The sequence below is a fragment of the Triticum aestivum genome, chromosome 6D (assembly GCF_018294505.1).
Source record: "Triticum aestivum cultivar Chinese Spring chromosome 6D, IWGSC CS RefSeq v2.1, whole genome shotgun sequence".
NCBI classification, from domain to species: domain Eukaryota; kingdom Viridiplantae; phylum Streptophyta; class Magnoliopsida; order Poales; family Poaceae; genus Triticum; species Triticum aestivum.
The window spans coordinates 346,925,740-346,945,313 of NC_057811.1; the positions used below are offsets into that span (position 1 = coordinate 346,925,740).

General features: G+C 45.4%; 3 protein-coding genes across 3 annotated transcripts; all 3 read left to right on the top strand.

The window, feature by feature from the left end:
• The first annotated feature begins 1,018 nt into the window (after positions 1–1,018).
• Positions 1,019–8,241, top strand: LOC123145036 (F-box protein At5g51370). Its single transcript, XM_044564334.1, has 3 exons — positions 1,019–2,486; positions 7,420–7,681; positions 7,776–8,241. The coding sequence occupies exons 1-3, from the start codon at positions 1,324–1,326 to the stop codon at positions 7,839–7,841; spliced, it is 1,491 nt and encodes a 496-aa protein (XP_044420269.1). The 5' UTR covers positions 1,019–1,323; the 3' UTR covers positions 7,842–8,241.
• A 209-nt stretch (positions 8,242–8,450) lies between these two features.
• Positions 8,451–11,863, top strand: LOC123145037 (remorin 4.2). Its single transcript, XM_044564335.1, has 6 exons — positions 8,451–9,115; positions 9,716–9,827; positions 9,925–10,143; positions 10,220–10,430; positions 10,870–10,951; positions 11,038–11,863. Exons 1-6 carry the CDS (start codon positions 8,657–8,659, stop codon positions 11,227–11,229), a joined length of 1,275 nt encoding a protein of 424 aa, XP_044420270.1. The 5' UTR covers positions 8,451–8,656; the 3' UTR covers positions 11,230–11,863.
• Positions 11,864–18,171: 6,308 nt separating this feature from the next.
• Positions 18,172–19,314, top strand: LOC123145038 (uncharacterized). The gene is made up of 2 exons (XM_044564336.1): positions 18,172–18,783; positions 18,874–19,314. The coding sequence occupies exons 1-2, from the start codon at positions 18,456–18,458 to the stop codon at positions 18,897–18,899; spliced, it is 354 nt and encodes a 117-aa protein (XP_044420271.1). The 5' UTR covers positions 18,172–18,455; the 3' UTR covers positions 18,900–19,314.
• Positions 19,315–19,574: the final 260 nt, after the last annotated feature.

A 19,574-nucleotide genomic window follows, 5' to 3' on the forward strand; every position in this document is an offset into this window, starting at 1 on the left:
ATCCGTGACGACTTCATCGTTTTCAAGATAATATGCCGGCTCAGCCTCTCGAAGATGCTCATAAGGCAGGGTGTGCGACTACGCATGCATGTTTTCATAAAGGTAAGTGTATGTGCATGTGTATGAGCGTCTGCGTCTGTGTTAAAAAAAAACCCGGCCCCAAACTGTTGGTCCATGCATGCAACACATTATCCCAGCCCATCCTTTGGTTGGCTCGTTGTGGCCTCTCTGCCCTCTAGCGTAACCGAATTCGCTGCAAAAATAAATACTCTACTCCCGTAACAGAAACGGCAGCAGAAAAGAGAAAACAAACCCTGCGATGACCTAGAGCAATCGCAACTGCAGACTTTATTTTCGAAGTACTAGAGCAGTTAGGGCCTGTTTGGTTTCAAATAAGTCACCAACTTATAAGTCGAAAAGTGAAAAAAATGACTTATTTTGGCAAACTGACCCAACTTATAAGTCACTCCAACTTATAAGTCATAAGTTGCTCCACCCCAACTTAAAACTTATAAGTCACCCTCTTTTGCATGAGTCACATCACCTTTACATAAAAAAACAAGATGGAAAGGTGTGGTCAGGTGACTTATAAATCAGATGATAACCAAACAGGCGTGACTTATTGAAACCAAACAGGCCCTTAATCTACTACTGGAGTAGTAGCCTTTAAGGAAAAACTAGGCGACCACTTTAACGCTCAAGAAAAGGGAAAGGCAGGCGCCGTAAACCTAACGCCGCCGCAGTACAGGGAGTACATGTACATCCATCACGGCCTGAATGTACTCTACCACGACGAGCGACGAGGCCGATTGTTCCTCGCAAGCTTCATCCCTCCCTCGCCCTTCACAACGAACAGTTTATAGAAATTGAAATAAAGTTTAACTACATCGACCAGCTCGGCAACGGAACAGACAAGAAGAAAAGCTCATATTTTTCCTTGGAGATGGAGAGATACAGGAAGAGGTTCGTTCACAGACGGACGGAGACAAGGAAAGGATTTGAAAAACTTTTCCCCACCACCACACACTTGCCTGGCCCAGAGCCCCAACGGAATCTACACCGCCTGCTTATCCCGCGCCCCCCGCGCCTGCCTCAAGCGCCAACTCCGATTTCCAAATCCCACGCAAAAACCCTCCACCGCAATCTCCCTCTTTTTTCCAAACCTCAGATCCCCCACCGCGCCGCGCCGCACAATCGCCGTCTCCCTGCGGCGCCTGGAACCGAAGCGCCGCCGCAGGCCCGTCGGTCGCGGCCGGGGGAGCCGGGCCATGCGGCGGCCCGGCGCTGCGCCGTTCGGAGGAAGTGCACCAATAGCGCCGGAAAATGCCTGAGCCCGACCGCAACTCCCTCAGCGCCGGCCGCGGCCAACACCGCGACGGGCTCAAGGGCTGGCCCGACCTCTGGCTGCTCCCCGGGAAGCCGCCGCACTCGCCCACCGCGGCCATGGCCCCGCCGCCGCCGCCGCCGGACCGCGCCCCCGACCAAACCCTAGCCTTCTCGGACGAGCTCCTCCTCCGCGTCCTCGCCTACCTCCCGGAGCCCCACCTCACGGCCTCCGCCTCGCTCGTCTGCAAGAGGTGGATGCGCCTCTCCGGCCGCCTGCGCCGCCGCCTCGCGGTGCGGGACTGGGCTTTCGTCACGCACCGCCTCCCCTACCGCTTCCCCGACCTGGCGGTCCTCGACCTGTTCCCGGCCTCCATAGCCGCCCCGGCCGCGCCGTCTCGGGCCTCCCCCGTCCTCACCTGCGGCGCGGTCTCGCTAACCCTAGACCCCGGCGCCGACCCGCCGCTCGGCGCTTGCCGGTTCCTCGCCGACGATGTGCTTGACAGGGGCCTCGCTGTCGTCGCCGCCAGGTTCCCTAACCTCCGGCGCTTATCGGCCACAGCCGCGTCCGAGTCCGCTGGCCTCATGGATATCGCCGGAGGCTGCGCCACTCTACAAGAGCTTGAGCTCCACCGATGCACTGACCTTGCCCTCCGCCCGGTCTCTGCCTTTGCGCACCTCCAGATCCTCCGCATCGTCGCCGCGTCCTCGCCGCTGTATGGCACCAGTGAAGATGGCGGGGTAACTGACATCGGCCTCACCATCCTCGCCCATGGCTGCAAACGGTTGGTTAAGCTGGAGCTTGTGGGTTGCGAGGGCAGCTACGACGGCATAGCAGCTGTGGGACGGTGCTGTGCGATGCTGGAGGAGCTCACCATTGCTGAGCACAGGATGGACGGCGGGTGGCTTGCTGCTCTAGCTTTCTGTGGCAACCTCAAGACCCTGCGGCTTCAGGGGTGTGCCAGGATTGATGATGATCCTGGGCCTGCTGAACATCTCGGCGCCTGCCTCACGCTCGAGAGCCTGCAATTGCATCGGTGCCAGCTACGTGACCGCCACGCCCTCCATGCTCTCTTTTTGGTCTGTGAGGGTGCTCGCGAGTTGCTGGTCCAGAATTGTTGGGGCCTTGAAGACGACATGTTTGCGTTGGCTGGCCTATGCAGGTACTGTAACCACCAATCTGACTCTTCAAATGTATTGGCACTAGTTTCTTAATAGATTATCATAATTGCTTCTAATGGGGACAGTTTGCGCCTTCTACTGTTTAATTATTCATGCTTTTTGTTTGTTCTGTGATAATGACATGCCTGCCAATAAAAGGAGCCTTAGGTATCTAAGTGTCAGGGGATAGAATGCTTGCAATACATGCCCCCCCCGCATGATTGAACTGACCATCGCTTTTTTGATGATTGAATGATAAGTAACTATCTTGAGGTTAAGTAGCATTCTGGTTGTCTGTGAGAGTGTTCTAACAACCAATACTAAGATAGCATTTGCTAGCAAATTTTTACATTTGTGGTCTATACCCTTGGTATGTTATCTTGTTACAAGTACTGTACTTTAGTTATCTTTTTGCTCTATATTCTGTTCGTACTGTTAGTTGTTTAAAGAAAACAATAGGTGTAGTTAACGTATTCAAGGTTGATGTTGTCAGCTGATATATTTAGTGTGCTGGGTGCACCGATTTGAAGGTGTGTGCTTAAGTGAAACCTTTTCTCTACTTATACTACTTTATTAAAAAGAAAGTACCGTTCCCTCTTACGTCAAATCCTTCGTCCAACCTTCTGAATTTTATTTATGGTAAAACCTGGTACCGATCAGACATGTTTGCTAGCCCAATAAATAGCAATAAATTCACAGCCCGTAGACAAATAAATACCACAACAATTAATCTCTTATCTTTGGTACCCCAATAAAGTAGATTCATCACGGGCATATACCTATTTTGGCCCTCGTTGCAACACACGGGCACATACTATTTTGGCCCCCGTGGCAACGAACGGGCACGTACCTCGTCTACATAAATGACCTTTGCGTGTGATGCCATTTCTTTTAGTAAACTTTCTTCTCTTCTGTTGATAAAAGCCTCATCATGAAACTATTTATGAAATGCTCGTCCAGGTAGCTCACTGGCTGTTCCACAGATCATCAATAATTTCTTATGGCCAGGCACTAGTGACCTGTAAACTGTAAAATCTGACTTGGTTGTCTGCATAATTTCATTTGATTAGGGTATACGTTACTTCTATTTGCATCACAAATTAGGCTCCATTGCAGACATCCAACTTAATATTTGGATGTCTAATTTAGAGACTTGCAAACCGTCAGTAATTTGGACATGTGTGATGGAATTTTTTTCAGCATAGAATTGACTTTCCTGGGGAAAGGAAGCAACAGATGGCCAATCTTGCACCTGTTATATGCTGAATATTTGGATGTCTTTTGCGTCTTCAATTGCCTGCTGAATGATGTCCCAGACCACTGGTTGCCAATTTTCCAATTTCATGGTGTGGTAGAACGGCTGAAAAGTGCCAAGCATTCCAGCATATCATATGTTAATGTAGCTACGTAGGATTTGGTAGATAATTGCCCTCACATGAAGAGATCATTATGCCATTAGCGCTCTTCTGCAGTTCTGCTGTTTGTCACATATTTATTGTTTGCATTTGATTAGTCCTCAAGGCATCTGAGTAAGTGCTTCCTAAAAGTGGCATGCTACTGTTTCTCTCTGAGAATGGAATGTATTTCCTCATCTTGTCGAGTGCAATTATTTCGGCCCTGACCAGGAAACGCCTTAATATCCAGCTTGTCTGCCGTGTAGTTACCTTTTTCGTGACTCTGCAAATGGATTCTACCAAGTCAACTATTCTAGCTTGTTTCCTGGATAGTGCATCCTGTGCCATTCATACCTAGGGGTGTGTTTGGTTTGAGTCATCAGGCGGAACGTAACGGGTTCGTTCCGTTCACAGGAGTTGTTCTTGTGTTTGGTTGGGTAGAGGAACCAGAACCCACTCGTTCCAGAGAATGGCATATTCCATCCATATGCGGACACACCTGTACCTCCGATTTGGTGGAACCACGCAGAACGGCTCTTGCATCTCACCCCTCCCCATGACTCACTCACCCCAAAGGCCCAAACTCCATCATTATCTCAGCGCCGCCACCCCTCTCGCCTCCCTCCCTCTCTCAATCTGTCACCTGCGCCGGCAAGTCCCGCAGCTCTTCCTCTCTGGTGGTGCCACCCTCTCTGGCGGCGGGCCAGTAGGTACGGCGGCTGGTACCAGCGAGGTGGGCTGCGAGATGGTGTCCAGCAGCGGCGTGGACCTCCACCCGGAGTCCTTCGTCACGCCTAAAGAGAGCAGAGCAGCGGCAGCGCAGATTTTGTTGCCGATTTGGCTGGTAGCAGAGCAGTGGCTCCAACGCATCAGAAAGCAAAGGACTAGACCAGCAGCATTGGCAGTAGGGAAGACGAGTAGCTGCTGCAACCAGGGAGCTCTCGATCTCACCGATTTGGATTGGTTTTAGGGACTAATGCGTGCAGTTCATTGAGAAGAAGCTCCGCCTCTAGTTCTGAAAGCGTTTAATTAATTTTGTTCCTAACCTTTTCTAATGGTCTAACCTTCATCCTGGTTTCGATTTTCTTCCATATTTTCATCTTTTCAAGAGAGCTGTGAGGTAAATTTTAGACATATTTGTTCATATACTATAAACCTTTCCCAACTTCCATATTTAGGGACTTGCAAAACGTCAATAATTTGGACATGTGCGATGGATTTTTTTTCAAATACTTGACAGTATCCCTAAGCTTATTGATCAAAGTTTGCAATGGAGCAACGCCATCATTCACTATCAAATTGACAATGTGTGCACAGCAGCGAACATGGAGGTATTTAGGAATAAATTGAGCCGATTTCCTAGCAATGATCTTGTCCATCAATCTCTTAGCAGCATTATCATTTGAGGAAGCATTATCCATAGTGATTGTCATGATCTTATCTTCTACTGCCTCCGTCCCATAATATAAGAGCGTTTTTGACACTAAGTATTTCCATTTATATTATGGGACGTGAGGGAGTATTTTCCATTCTTCGCAATACTCGAAAACTGACTTCTTGATAAGGACCAAGCTTTTAAATCTAGGCCGATACGACCGATATCTAGGCCGATATATCACTTTTGGGGCTCTACCGATATAGACATAACATATCATTTTGTAAATATCATTTTCAAACATATCATCCGATATGGACCGAAATATCGGCCGATATCTAGCCCGATATGTCCACAGATATAGAACGATATGTAGGTGACACCAATTATTTATTAGAATACAGTGAAATAAGATTATGCATTTACAACTTCATTATATATTATCAAAGTCATGCACAATGTTTCGTACGAATGCATATATATTGTATTGTTTTTTATCATAGAGTAAGGATTTTGTGAATCTTTCCTTAATAGTTTCTTAACCAACAAGTTAATAAACTAGGAATCTAAAAGTGTCATGCAAAAGCATTAACATCATACATTTCTTTTTACTAAAAATAAATGTTTTGAACTAGAAGAATGAAAAAAACTAGACATTGTTTCTCCAATATATCTACATATCGTACGATATATCACCCGATATCCGACATCCGATATGTCGAAGCCAAACCGATACGAACCCGATATCCGACATCCGATATGTCGAAGCCAAACCGATACGAACCCGATATCCGATATTTTGAAGCTTGATAAGGACAACCATAATCTAAGAGCGTTTTTGACTCTAAGTATTTCCTCTTATATTATGGGACGGAGGGAGTATTTTCCATTCTTGGCAACACTCGAAAACTGACTTCTTGATATATGACAACAACAAAGAATTCTTGATATATGAGGTAAGCTTAAATTGCCATGAGTATATAAAAATCAACATTCTTGTTCTAATTGCCATGAGTATATAAAGAATTCTTGATATACGAGGTAAGTTTTAAATTGCCATGAGTAAATGAGAATATCACCATTCTTACAAGAGAGGTGAGCTGAATCAAATTCGTCTTTGTTCCATCCCTTCAACCAAACAGTGAAACGGAACCATTCCATTTCATCATTTGACTACAACCAAACACAGGAATGGAACGGACCCATTCTACTGGAATGGAACCATGACATTCCATTTTACTTGGTTCCTCAACCAAACACACCCTAGATTTCTGGATGCAATACGGAGCTAGTGAACTAGTGGGCTGAAAAAAAATGACACCAACACTCCAACAGGAACTGGTCCCTGTGGCAATTTTATTAAGAAGAAACAACCAAGCACACAACCTACAGAGCTTGGGGCTCGAACGCGGGTGGCAGGCTGGGCGCGCAGCGGGCCGCGTGACACTAGCCAACTGGTCTGACACCAGTTTCCAACTAATGGGCTGAAATGAATGGCTAATAACCAGACGCACAACGTAAAATAGGCAAGAGCTGGTAGGGCCATCTCAACCCCAAACACAGCCTAAGCGTGCATCTGGGTTATTTAGAAATGAACGGGTAATAACCAGACGCACGCCGTAAAATAGGCAAGAGCTTGTAGGGCCATCTCAACCCCAAACACAGCCTAAGCGTGCATCTGGGTTATTAGAAATGAACGGGTAATAACTAGACTCACACCTGGGCTGTGTTTGGCATCCAGGTAGCCGTACCAGCTTTTGCCTGTTTTACTGTTTGTAACCAACTTTTTTCTGCTTTCATGGTAATTTTTTCACAACAGATTATAAATTAAGTTCAGGGTAACAGATTTCAGCAACTGCATACTGAGCCTTATTCAGCTGAAATTCATTGAACTTCAAACTACCTGGAAGCTTAATGGAAGTGCTAGTACAAAACAATCCTAGTTTTTCTGTGTGTGGATATTGATATTTTCTTATCAAGAAATCTGTTTTTCACAAAAAAAAATCGTCTTGCGGAAATGCTTTTGTCATACGACATTCCTATAGAGTAATAATAGGTACTATGACATTTTTGTCCACAGTCTACATTTCTGGAAACTTATATTTATGTATTGCAGTTGGATGTACTATAGGACTGTGACTAACGGTCGTCTCACTTGTTTTTCAGGAGAGTGAAATTGCTGTCCTTAGAAGGCTGCTCATTATTAACAACTCGAGGTGTCGAATCTGTAGTCACCTCATGGAATGATTTGCAGAGTCTACAAGTTGTCGCGTGCAACAAAATAAAGGACGAGGAAATGACTGGTGCACTCTCAGAGCTTTTCTCTAATCTCAAAGAGCTGAAGTGGAGGCCCGACAACAAATCTCTCCTGGCGGCAAGCCTAGTGGGCACTGGAATGGGAAAGAAGGGCAGAGTATTTTTCAAAAGGGTATGAAGTCTGATCATCTTGGTGTGCTCCGTTCCCTGCGATGATGCGCTTCATCTCTTCTTTGCCCGTAAGGATTGAGCTTTTCTTGTGGCAGATTTTACCGGGCCATCAACGAGTCAAGGGCAAGGTGCTCAACTATCCAGCGGGTGTTGCTGCTTAGTCTGATCGCTCTTTTGGTCCAGACAGAATTTTACGTGCTGCTGCAAAATTCGTATACTTGGAGCTGGTGCAAATTCTTCGGATTTGGATCAAAGTTCTTCATTTTTGGAAGCTGGCACACCCAAGGGCAATTGAGATACCAACTGCCCAGATTTGTGTTTTTGGCAGAGTTGTAACAAGCTGACACTACCCCATGAGAGGTTCCTAACCAATATTTATGTACGCTACAGAATTTTTCTTTTATAAGTTATGGCAGAACTTGTTAGTTCCCGATGATGAATCAGACGGAAGCACCAAAAGTGTTCGTGTTTTACGTCAAATGACTTGACTGTTGAATGGTTTTTGTTGCCTGCACACTTTGCAATGCAGAAATGCCTTCTTTTTTTAGGCAAATGCAGAAATACGTCGGTGTCTACTTGATGCAGTGTGTTCTTCGTGCAAATCTGATGGTGATGAATTAATTTGGTTTGTCAGAAGACTCACTTGCCAGTCTGCCCTGGAATGTTGATGTTGCCTTTGGATTTCCTTTTTTCTTTGTAGACAAAGCCTTCGCATTTTTTTTTTGGAGACAAGCCTTTGCATTTGCATTTGCTGAGCAGCTGTTCTTTCTCTGTGTCACGAACAGGAGAGGAGGAAGCACCCGTCCCAGCTGCCAGACGGCCCAGCGCAGAGCCCACCTCGCTTGATATAAAGCCCAGCCGTACCATCTTCGGCTCTCCTCCTCTCCCTCAATCTCTCGAATCGCGCGCCCTCTGCAACTGCCAGACGCACCCCCGCGGAGAAGAGGCGAGGTGCGCAGAGCAAGAAGCCAAGAAGATGGCCGCCGCCCTCGACGGCGTCTCCTCCTGCGGCAGCATCAACATGCGCCGCGTCGACCACCTCCTCCCGCTCCCGCTCCCCTGCGTCGGCGAGTCGACCGCCGCCTCCCGCGTCTCGCTGGGCTCCTCCCCCGCCCGCTCCGACGCCTCCGAGGGCGCCGCCTCCTTCTACGCCGAGCCCCACCCGGAGGACCAGCCCGAGGCGTCCGCGGGGAGGAGCACGCAGATGCTGCTCGCCATGGCCGCCATGGGCGGGCGCGGCGGCCCCTACGGCCGCCGCCCGGCGTCCTCCTACGGCAGCTGCGCCGCCTGGAGCGCCGGCTCCCTCACCGCGCACCGCCCGGCCTCCCCGTCGCCCATATGCAGCCCCGTCAGCAGCAAAGGCGGCGACGGCTGCCGGGGCGGCGGAGAGCGGCGCGACGATGGCGACACGTCCTCCTTCGTCACGTCACAGCAGGTCGGTTCCCGTGTTCTTGGTGCTCTTTCGCGTTGTTCCTGACAGGATCTCGCTTGACAAGTAGATAACTCAAAGGTTCTTGATTTTCCCTGCCGTCAGTCTTGAACTATTGCTCTGTAGCACGCGGTTCATGAGTTGTGTTGGGCTCCATCGATTCCTTTTGTCAAGTCTTGGAGCAGATGTAGGTTCTTGGATGGAACTGTTCGGTTTCTTGTATTGCTCACAGGAACGAAGCCCTCGATATCTTAGCATTCTGTTAAAGTTTCATAGGATTCTTGATTGATAGATGTTCCAGGAAACGATTGGAAACTCCTAATGATTATTAACTACCGAGCAGCAAAGGCTGCACATTTGCGATCTAGGCTTGCTGCTAAATTTCTGCTTGCTGAATCTTGAGTTGGACAAAGACTGGAGTAACATTATCTCAATCATACCGATGGTGCATTTATTTGATCGACCAACCAGATTAGGATGATTTGGTGTCTGGTTCCATCCAATTATTACTTGTTGCTTCCAGTTTTGTACCCACCTAGTTATGCTTTCTACCCATTTGATCTTTCATAAGTACTTGGGAGGTGCTAATAAGCCAAACTACCTCAGGAACAAGAGCAAGGGAGGTTACCAACGAGAGAAGATTTCGCCAAGTGTTCTGCTACGCCACGAAACATCCGACTACAGACTCCCAGGCACCCTTCTCTGCCGGACAGGAGAGGTTGCGCCTTTTGTCTGCCTCCCCCTTTCATAGATCAGCCTCACATTTTTTTTCTTGCATGTCATGTTCAATTAGTTTGCTTGATGGAATTATGCAGCTAACGGATCCAGTCGAGGGCCTCCAAAATTCGTCCACAAGGCCACGCCAGCTAGATTGATGCGCCGAGCTCGCTCCTCACATAACTACCATGGGAAGCGCATGGGAGCAATTGATGCTGTCAATGAATGGAGATTGCCTAAAGTAAGTGAAGAGGCAGATGAGGCAGTGGATCAGAAGGACTGGCAGGATGATGCTATGTCATCTCGTGTATCCTCAGGTATTGGCTTAAATCTCTTGAGACCTATCAGTTTTTCAGCAGAACATGCATTTGAGACAATCCTTTATTGTTTCAGCTCGTGATTGGAACTTCGAGTCGGATAGTGCCTATGAGGGAAGCAATCATGATGGTCGTGCTTTTGAGCATTCAGAGGTCGAGGATTGTGCAGCTGCAGTGCAAAGGATGGAGAGACGGCTGCGGTGCCCTGCGAGGAAACATGAGGAAAATGCTGTCCACGCCAAGTTGGTTGCCTGGAAGGATGCACAGATTGCAAAGCTCATAGAAAAGTAATCCCTCTTATCTCATCTTTAATCATTACCTCTTAGCATGCATTTGTTAGCAGTTAACTAGGGAGTTGTTCAGAATCAAGAATTGTTCATATAACAAGAATAGTTGTATTGAGCGAATGATGACGAGGAATTAAATGGCTTGGGGAATGATCACATGTAGAATAATATGTTTGTTATCATAAAGGAACAGTTTGTGCTAAACTCTATCTTACATTGGAATAAAACAGAAGAGCATGCTCCTGATTATTGGTACATACATGACTGTTTGTGACTTGTGACTGTCTAGTTTGTTGAAATGAAAACTCGGGCTGATCCGTTATCAACTCATCGTGTATAGAGTTCATGAGCTAATAAAATTGGATTTGTGTGTTACAAAAGGATAGTTCTTTGTAACTTATCTAGACAGAGCACTTACGATGTTACTTCAATCAACTAGGCTGAATCAGAAAGAAGCCCAGATCGATAAATGGCAGAAGAATAAGATTGCACAGGCCAGGCATAAACTGACAAAAACTGAGGTATACTTCAGTTCACTGCATTGAATTTTTGAATTTGATAGCATTGCACCCGCAGTTTCACATATTTGTGTCTGAACTGAATGCAGAAGAAGTTGGAGAAGCAGAGAGCTGAAGCTGCAGTGAAGATGCAAAAGGCGATAGAAGATGCAGAGAGGAGAGCTGATAAGAAGAGAGTCAAGAAGCAGGCAGCCACCAACAGTCGGATAGATGGTGTCAAGAGAGCCCTGGAGGAGATGTCTAGGACAGGAAGGCTACCCTGGACACTTGCTTTTCTGTGATCCGGCTCTTGCTTGTGCTAGTTCCAGACAAGCCGATTGGTATAAGCTCCTACCAGTGCCAGCACAGCAAGACTAAAACTAACGAAATCGACAGCGTCAAATACTAAAGAAAGGACCATATACTGTATAGAATGGTGGTTTGCTGTCCTGTGATGATGGAAGAAGTTTTAGGTCATGGAACACTTGGTCAGCATTTGAACACAGATTCTTAAACGTGACATTAGTCTCCCCATTGGAGAAGTGGAAAATTCTGCACTGTTGGCTTGATGATTGTGGCATTGGTTACAAGCAGTTTGGGTGTATCCAAATAATTTGCAGGTACTATACTGTTCTGAAATTTATTCTGCAGCTGACCCTATATATGCACTGGCAGGGGAGGCAGGCAGGTACCAGACCATGGCCACGCCTGCTGCTTCATCAGGTATAGGAGTAGACAAGAAACTGGTTGCTCAATATGCCACTGTCAATGTATACTACTACTCAAAATTCAGTTACCTTTTCAGTACACAAAATTCAGTTATCTTTTCAGTACGCCTGCTGCTTCATCAGGTTTAGGAGTACTTTGGGGAAGACATCGAAGTTTAGCACATGGAATTACTTTTACCTATGTTTTTTCAAAAGAATTACTTGCTAGCGAAAACTCAACAGTTTTGACACAAATTTGATTTTTAAATTTTTTGTGATTTGCTTGTGATAATCTTTGTGAACGATGAATAAGTAGCAAAGTTTCTGATTCCAGTATTTCATGAATGTTTTTTTTATTACATCGAAACACTTTGGTTTTCGAAACAACCCATCAGAACCAAGTTGACAACGTTGGCGAAAGCTGAGGTTCTTCAAGGCCCACTATGAAAGCATGCTTTATCAAACGTTTCAATCGTTATTAGTTGATGTGGCCGGTGATAGTTTTGTCCTAGACACCTCAGATGGTGACTTTAATTGACATCGTCTTTCTAACGGATTCTTTGCCGTCGTGGAGGGAAATCGAGCATAGGTTCCGCTGAGAATGGCCAAAAGGCGTGTGTATGGAGGAGACATCGTGGCAACTGCTTGTATCATCCACGGAGAGTGATTGAAAGAAAAGAAAAATGGCATTTCCTATACTCCCTCCGTCCCGAATTACTTGTCTTAGACGGATGTAATACTTCTCAATTTCAGCTTCATATGTACCAGCACGCTCACCACCACATAACATGCATTGTTGTGGATCTTGATTGTCCCGTCTATCTAATCAGCCTCCTCATCTGGCAAACCAACTTTATTCCTGCGGGTCTGCTAAAACTCACGGTGCTACATATTTCGCATATCACAGTTGATTCTTTGACGTATGATTTCTTGGTTGTTCATGCTCACCGAGCCAAAGGCAGCGAGGACACGGAGCAGGGGAGGGGTTTTGTAACACCAAGGAAGATGGTCGGGCACGATGGGGTTAGAGAGGTGGTCGGGAACAACGACAGAACTGCTAGCAGCCGGGTGTGGCGGCATGGCAAAGGCCACACTGTAGCACTGCCACGAGCAAGGGAGACAACCAATTAGCATGGACAAGAGTGTTTAGAATTGAGATCGAGAGAGACAATAAATGATTCCAGTGTTCTTTATTCATCATGGATGTACACTTATATACAAGGGGAACGGATGCATCCATGGGACGCGACGGTTCACTGAGGCGTCTCCTCGAGAGGCAACTGCCAATATGGGAAGCGGGGATTATCCCTTAATAACCACTGGGTTATTATTTTCAACACCCCCCCTAATCACCGCTTGACATAAGGATCCATTATCTTGATTAAGTCTCCTTCGAAAACCCTGTGGGAAAAATATGAGGAGTATAGAGTTTGATATGTTGCTAAAACTCCTTTAAACCCAGTGGGAAAAATAAGGAGAAAATGATGCAACATATAATGGTTATTGTCTCTTTTAACTCAATACGAGAAAACCCATAGAGTTCAGAGGACAATAAATATGTCGTATATACTTTCCCAAAAACCCCGGTGGGGAAAACAGAAAGTATGACATATGATCTCATGTTGATATTACCTCATTAAAAACCTTTATGAGAACCTGTATAGTAAACTCATGAAGGGAAAAAGAGTATAATATGATGCATTGAACAGGAACAATTTAGGAAGATACTCCCCCTGATTCTTGCATATTCCGAAGTCGTCATATACCAATTCCATGTACACATTCCTGGAATGTAAAAGTTGGTAGATACTTGGTGAACAAATCAGTTGCATGATTTGACTTGCAAGATATGCAATATAGTGATATTGCTTATTATGTAACCTGTTTGCATCCGGGCAACACAAGAAACATTATCGTTGAGATAATGGTTGGTGGATGTAGTCATGAGGTCTGTTTCGAAGACTCTTCATGAGAGGGCTACCACACCTAGTAGGAACACTAAGCCTGTCTACGATCTGACATAGTGGGGATCTGATCGATGTATCCAATGATATCGGTGTTTACATTTCTGTGAAACTAAAAAACCAGGACAAGATGTTTGGTGCCTTGGAGATATCGAAAGATATTCTTGAATACCAACCAATTGTGTTTGGTGGATCCAATGGCATTATGGAACGTTGAGTCCCAATATCTCATTTCCATCATCTCTTGGTCTAAATAGATCTTTCTCTACGTCCAGAGAATGAACCACCATGAGAGTTATGGATTTATAAGACTTGTCCACAATGAATTTCTCCAATATATTTTAAATATAGACAACATAGTGTACCAAAATGTATGAGTGAAGGTGCTCAAGTTGTAGTAACGAGCGGTATCTTGGTTTTACCCAAATCCTTCATTTAAACTCCGTCGTTTAGATGATTACATGTATCGTCATTGCAGGAGTAATCACTGTGTATGACAGACAAACATGGATAACCATCATTGTAGAAGTAATCCTTGTGTAAAGGAACTCACTAAGTCGGTTGTACCAAATGTACCGACAACAATAAGTCATATGGTGACTTACTGATTTTTACACAATGTATGTTGCATTTTGTATTTCGATTCAGAATTGAGATTCCATTGGAAATCAATCATATATGTCTGAATCTAGTGAGCCACATGGATATGTGATCACTACATCTATCAACTGCAGAGATAGATGATTTTGAACTGCCAATGATATAAATTATCGGAAAGAGATTCCACCTCTGGAGAATAGTTGGGTATCTACGTGAACCCTTGTGCTACAATACTTGCTCTATGTTTCACCACCTCGTTATTCTCAATTCTGTTTCTAGAAGAAAACTGGTGTAGGTATTGCTTATGAATACCTTCCCATTATTGAGCAAGATCATTTCTACCTAGATTATACCCTTTGCTTGAGTTCAATCCGAGTGTTGTTCACACTTTGCCATGGCCATGGTCTTTGGATCTGAATCACTTGAAAGGTTTTTTCAATCTAGTTGAGAAATGTATGTCGACAATTGTAGACTTCCGGTTATATGTTTCTCCAGAATCTATATATCAATATATAGTTGATGGAAATATCGTTACCCATAGTGACTGCTCGCGATTTCCCAATGCGATTGAGTCGGGTATTCCGATGTCCCGGTCATTGTGTGCACTATGACCTGGGTTGGCGGGGGTTTCCCATCCATTGGGTGTATACTACCCATTAGGTGTCTGTCAATGTGAAGTTGACTTGCATTTACTGAGTCACAGGCCTTGATATCCTTGCTTGCAAGAAGCTGAATCCTGATGTACTTTTCCCATACATCTCCCCCTGTTGCTTTGAACGGGGAGTGGAGTGAATTTTGTTGCTACCTCCACTCTTTCAGGCGTACTTTTGCGGGATTGTAGGATTGTGTGACACCTTTATAGTCAGTAAGTGAATCTGGCAGGTTATTTGCAATGTGTTGCAAATCTTCTGAACGCATGGTTCAGATCTTTGAGTACGTGGATTTGAGGCAGAAATGTGTTGAAGATTCCACTAATTTCCTGGCATTTTTTATGGTACTTGAAATCTCTCCCTAATGCCTGGAAATGTTCCTCATTGAATTAGCATATTGGCCTTGAATAACTCCCCATGCGAGGGGCTTGAGGTATTGACGGAAATACAGTTATTCCTCACATAGATCCCAACTATATGTTGAGGGGCCAATGATGTATGCCGGGTGGTGATATCGGTATGCAACCGAATTACCGCAGATAGGAAATACTTGGTAGATTTCCACGTATCAAAGATAGAGGGGAATAAGATAATGCAGTTCCGTCATGAGCGTGTAAAACTGCATGACTCCAACGTAAAGTTGGTAAGTTGCAATTCCAAAGTAAAGATAATGCAATGAGCTTAACTCTTTGGATAGGATTCTACCAAACCATTTTGAGTCTAGACATTAGGACAAATTGCTAAACTTCAATCCAAAGGCCATAGAGAAGGCCCTCGAGGAGAATTCTGCAATGTTATCCATTCGATTTTCTTGAAATCGGTGTCAGGATAATGAGCCAATGGTTTCGTGTGAATAAAGCACACACTTAAGACCATCATGTAGATATGTCTTTTAGAACCATGGCATACCTGAATATTCTACTCAATGGCTGGGAAGAGCCACTTACCTCGACTTGATGCATTCAAGGAGTCAGAGTGGTTCAGCGTAAACTTTAAGGTGTGCGAGCCTTAAAATTAGCTTCCCTGTGTCACTTGTCATGCACATAAAATCCAAATGTTATTAGAATTTAGCATCATAATAATCATAAAATATTGGAATTGCTAATAGTTTTGGTTTCAACCCAATGTCTCGGTGACCAAGGCGGGTATGCCAAGTTTGTCATGTACAAGACACTCTGGAAAACTATCTTGTACGCAACATGTGCTACAGGTGGTGTCATATGTGTAGTACAATCCAGATGATGCATAGAGAATGTGCTTGCCATATCCGTTGCATATGGTAAAGAGAAGTTATTTCTCTTTGTTGTCATCAGAAGTTTCGCTATGGAAACTATTCTGACGGATACCTCCATAGTTTAGTAGGGCACGAGTTAAACCTGGGAAGCAATAAAGCATCTCGATGTTACTCGAGTACCCATAGGGATAGTAAATATGACTCGAGTTGAGCCAACAAATACCTCATCCCGTCTAGCGATTTTAAAATATCTCCTTTCTCTCAATGAGAGTGGAAACATTGGACTTCCCTAAGTATAGAGTTTGTGGTGCATATGTCCACAAGGCACATATCATTTTTCATCGGATTGACTCCCGTAGAAATCTATATATAGACATGAAGATTCTCAATATGAAAATCACTGTCAGATATATAGACTACATACAAATGTATTTGCATCAAATTGCTGATACATTATATTGTGATATACAAGATATGATGACAACAATAATCATGTTCTTATTATAACATCATAAATGGACATAAATAAATAGATCACTAAGGAGACTAAGGGACTAAATGTATAGTCTCCAAACATGTCGGTTGATGCATATTCAACCATCATGCTCTCCATGCTCATAGGTCTCGTGACAGCTTGATGGTGTCAGGTTGAGGGTTTGAAGTGAGTTTCAAACCATTACCCTTGAGATCCTTTGCGTCCCGGTGGCGTGGTTTGGGTTGCACGCGCTATCCCATGGGATGCAAGACTGATCTTGATGTCCACGACCCGCTTAAGTAAGTTGTGGCCATTGAGGGCAAGAGCCTCAAATTGTTAGCCATCGATTACTTATAGGGGCAAGCCAGAGATAATTAATTTACAAGAAGTAAATTAAAAACCATCATGTTTTGTAATAAGAATGCAAAAATTTGACTCAAGTGTATAACTTGAAAATGCTCAACCTCAATTGTGGGAACATAACAGATCATACAGATCTCACAGTAATAGAGATAGTCTGCATATGGGCAGTAGATCCAACTCATTACCTTGTGTTTTCCTAATATAATGAGGGAGATGTCATTGTCAAAAATTTACAAGTGTGTTGTGCGGGAGAAATCAATCTCAACCGATGTGACATGTTCATGAAGAATGTCAATGTGGTAAACACAAAGAACATATTATCTCCGGTGAAAAACCGGTAATTTATTTATATTACACATTGCGCAATATAAATACATCTTAATGTTGCAAAATTAATAGATTTCAAGAAGGTGGCTCGAAATCATTAGTGTGAATCTCAAATTGCTAAGGATGACACCTTGAATTTTGCATATGTATTTGCAAGAAATTGAAAATCTCAATTGCAAATAGATGTATTATTCTCGACATGTAGTGAACATGGAGATACATACATTCCGAAATACATCGTACTTAACGGAAATACACTATTATTGTAATGAATAGTAATAATGTTGTAAACTTGATGTTCAAGTGAGAACTTGAATTGTACAGACCTCAAATTAAATGAGATGATGTTGTATCAAGTTGCAAGATAATTCAGCAAAGTGAATTAATATTTTGCGAGAGAAAATTAATCTCAACCGCAATGAGATTATTTTGCGAGAAAATAATAATTCTCAATCGCAAATCTATATTATTGTGCGAGAAAACTTAGTCTCAATCGCAGAACAATGTCATTGTACCGGTATAGAACATGTTATAGGTCAAGCAAATAACAGCCACATATTTCTGGAATTTCAAAACTCTACAGAAAATGGGCTAATAGCAGATCTATACATTTCTTAAACGTCACAAATGCTAATGAATAGCAAATGATGTAAGACACAAGTTTTGGCCTATTCCGAAAATAGGTAAAGCCACTGGACGAGACTTGCCTGCTCCCTTCCCATGCTCCCATCCATGCTCCCGCATATGTGGCTTGATTTGATTGAAAGAAAATAAGGCCCGGCCCCACCCCCTGAAAATCAGGGAGGAGATGATTAGATTAGAAAAGAAAAAGAAAAAAGAACAGCCGTAGGATGAAGTGGGAGCACGGATGGGAGCATGCAGAGCAGGCCAAAGCCAACTCGCGAAGAGATAAGGAAGCCTTATCTCTTCTACTTCGGAGATAGGAACTCTGAACGTCCCCAATGATTTCCACCGAGACGCAGCCCAGCTTCTCCATGACGCCGTGCAGGCCATGTGCTGCTGCCGCCGCATAGGGGGGCGGCTGCACCGTGCACTGTCGGCAGTTGGTACAGGCCGTGACACCACCCGCCGGGAGATAGTGGTCGAGGGCATCGCCTCGCCGTTGTCATGGTCTGCGACTTCGCCGAGGTTGCCGCCTGCGCGTGCAGGTTGCGGTCCTCGGGCGCTCTGCGCCGGAGGACGTCGGCATGCTGCGCATCGGAAATCGAGGCCGAGCAGAGCGTCGAGGGGGCGCCAACGCACCGCGTGCTGAGGAGCGCCGAGCGGTTGACGGCGAGCGTCACCGCGCCACACGTCGGGGCTGCCGTTGCCCTGCGCGTCTCCGCGTGATGGAGGCTGGGAGTCGGGGTCAAGCGCCTGAGGGCCCGCCACCGTTTCCGACGCCAGAGGCCAAGCCGGTGGTGCCGGTGCTCCAGTCCATCATGGGGCCGAGGCCAGACGAAGCCGATGCCGTCGTCATTGACGTTCTTGATGGCCTGATGGCGACAAGCGCCACCACCAAGTCCAGAGACGATGGTAATTAAGTGAGGAATTTTACCTTTCCTTGATTCGTTCTCGATGAACGCCAATGCCCCTGTTGTTCGTTCTCTTGTTCATTCCCTGTAGGGTATCGCTCTCAAAGAGGCAGTTAGAAATTGAGAGATTTCTGTCGTGACCCTGCACGGGGCGAGGCTGCCGCTTGGAAGCGCTTGCGCCGGGCTGATGGCCGCCGCGGTAGCGGGCGCCACCACGCCAAACCGAGGGCTGCGGTGGTTGAACTCGCGAGCGAGCGAGGTCGTAGCCAGGCGCTGATAGAATCGCTCCGCCGGGAGCGTGCTGATAACGTGTTTAGAATTGAGATCGAGAGAGACAACAAATAATTCCAGTGTTTTTTATTCATCATGGATGTACACTTATATACAAGGGAAACGGATGCGTCCATGGGACGCGACGGTTCAATGAGGCGTCTCCCCGAGAGGCAACTGCCAATATGGGAAGCGGGGATTATCCCTTAATAACCACTGGGTTATTATTTTCAACAAAGAGCATCTTCAATCGGATCTTCCACTTCACCCCCATATGTTTGGGCAAGCAGTTCGAACATGGTATGGATAAAAAATTGTCACCCAAGCCTCTAAATCTAGCCCATATGTTCGGGCTGTCCAGCACTACCCATTTCTAGCCCGTCTGTGAGACGGATATGAGAAGGGCACGCAGAATCTCTGGCCTATATGGACGCCGATGCACAGTGCACAGCACACATTGCGGCCTACCCGAGCTCGCAGGAGGAGGGCATGGAGGTTGACCCCGCCGCTGCTAGGTTTGAG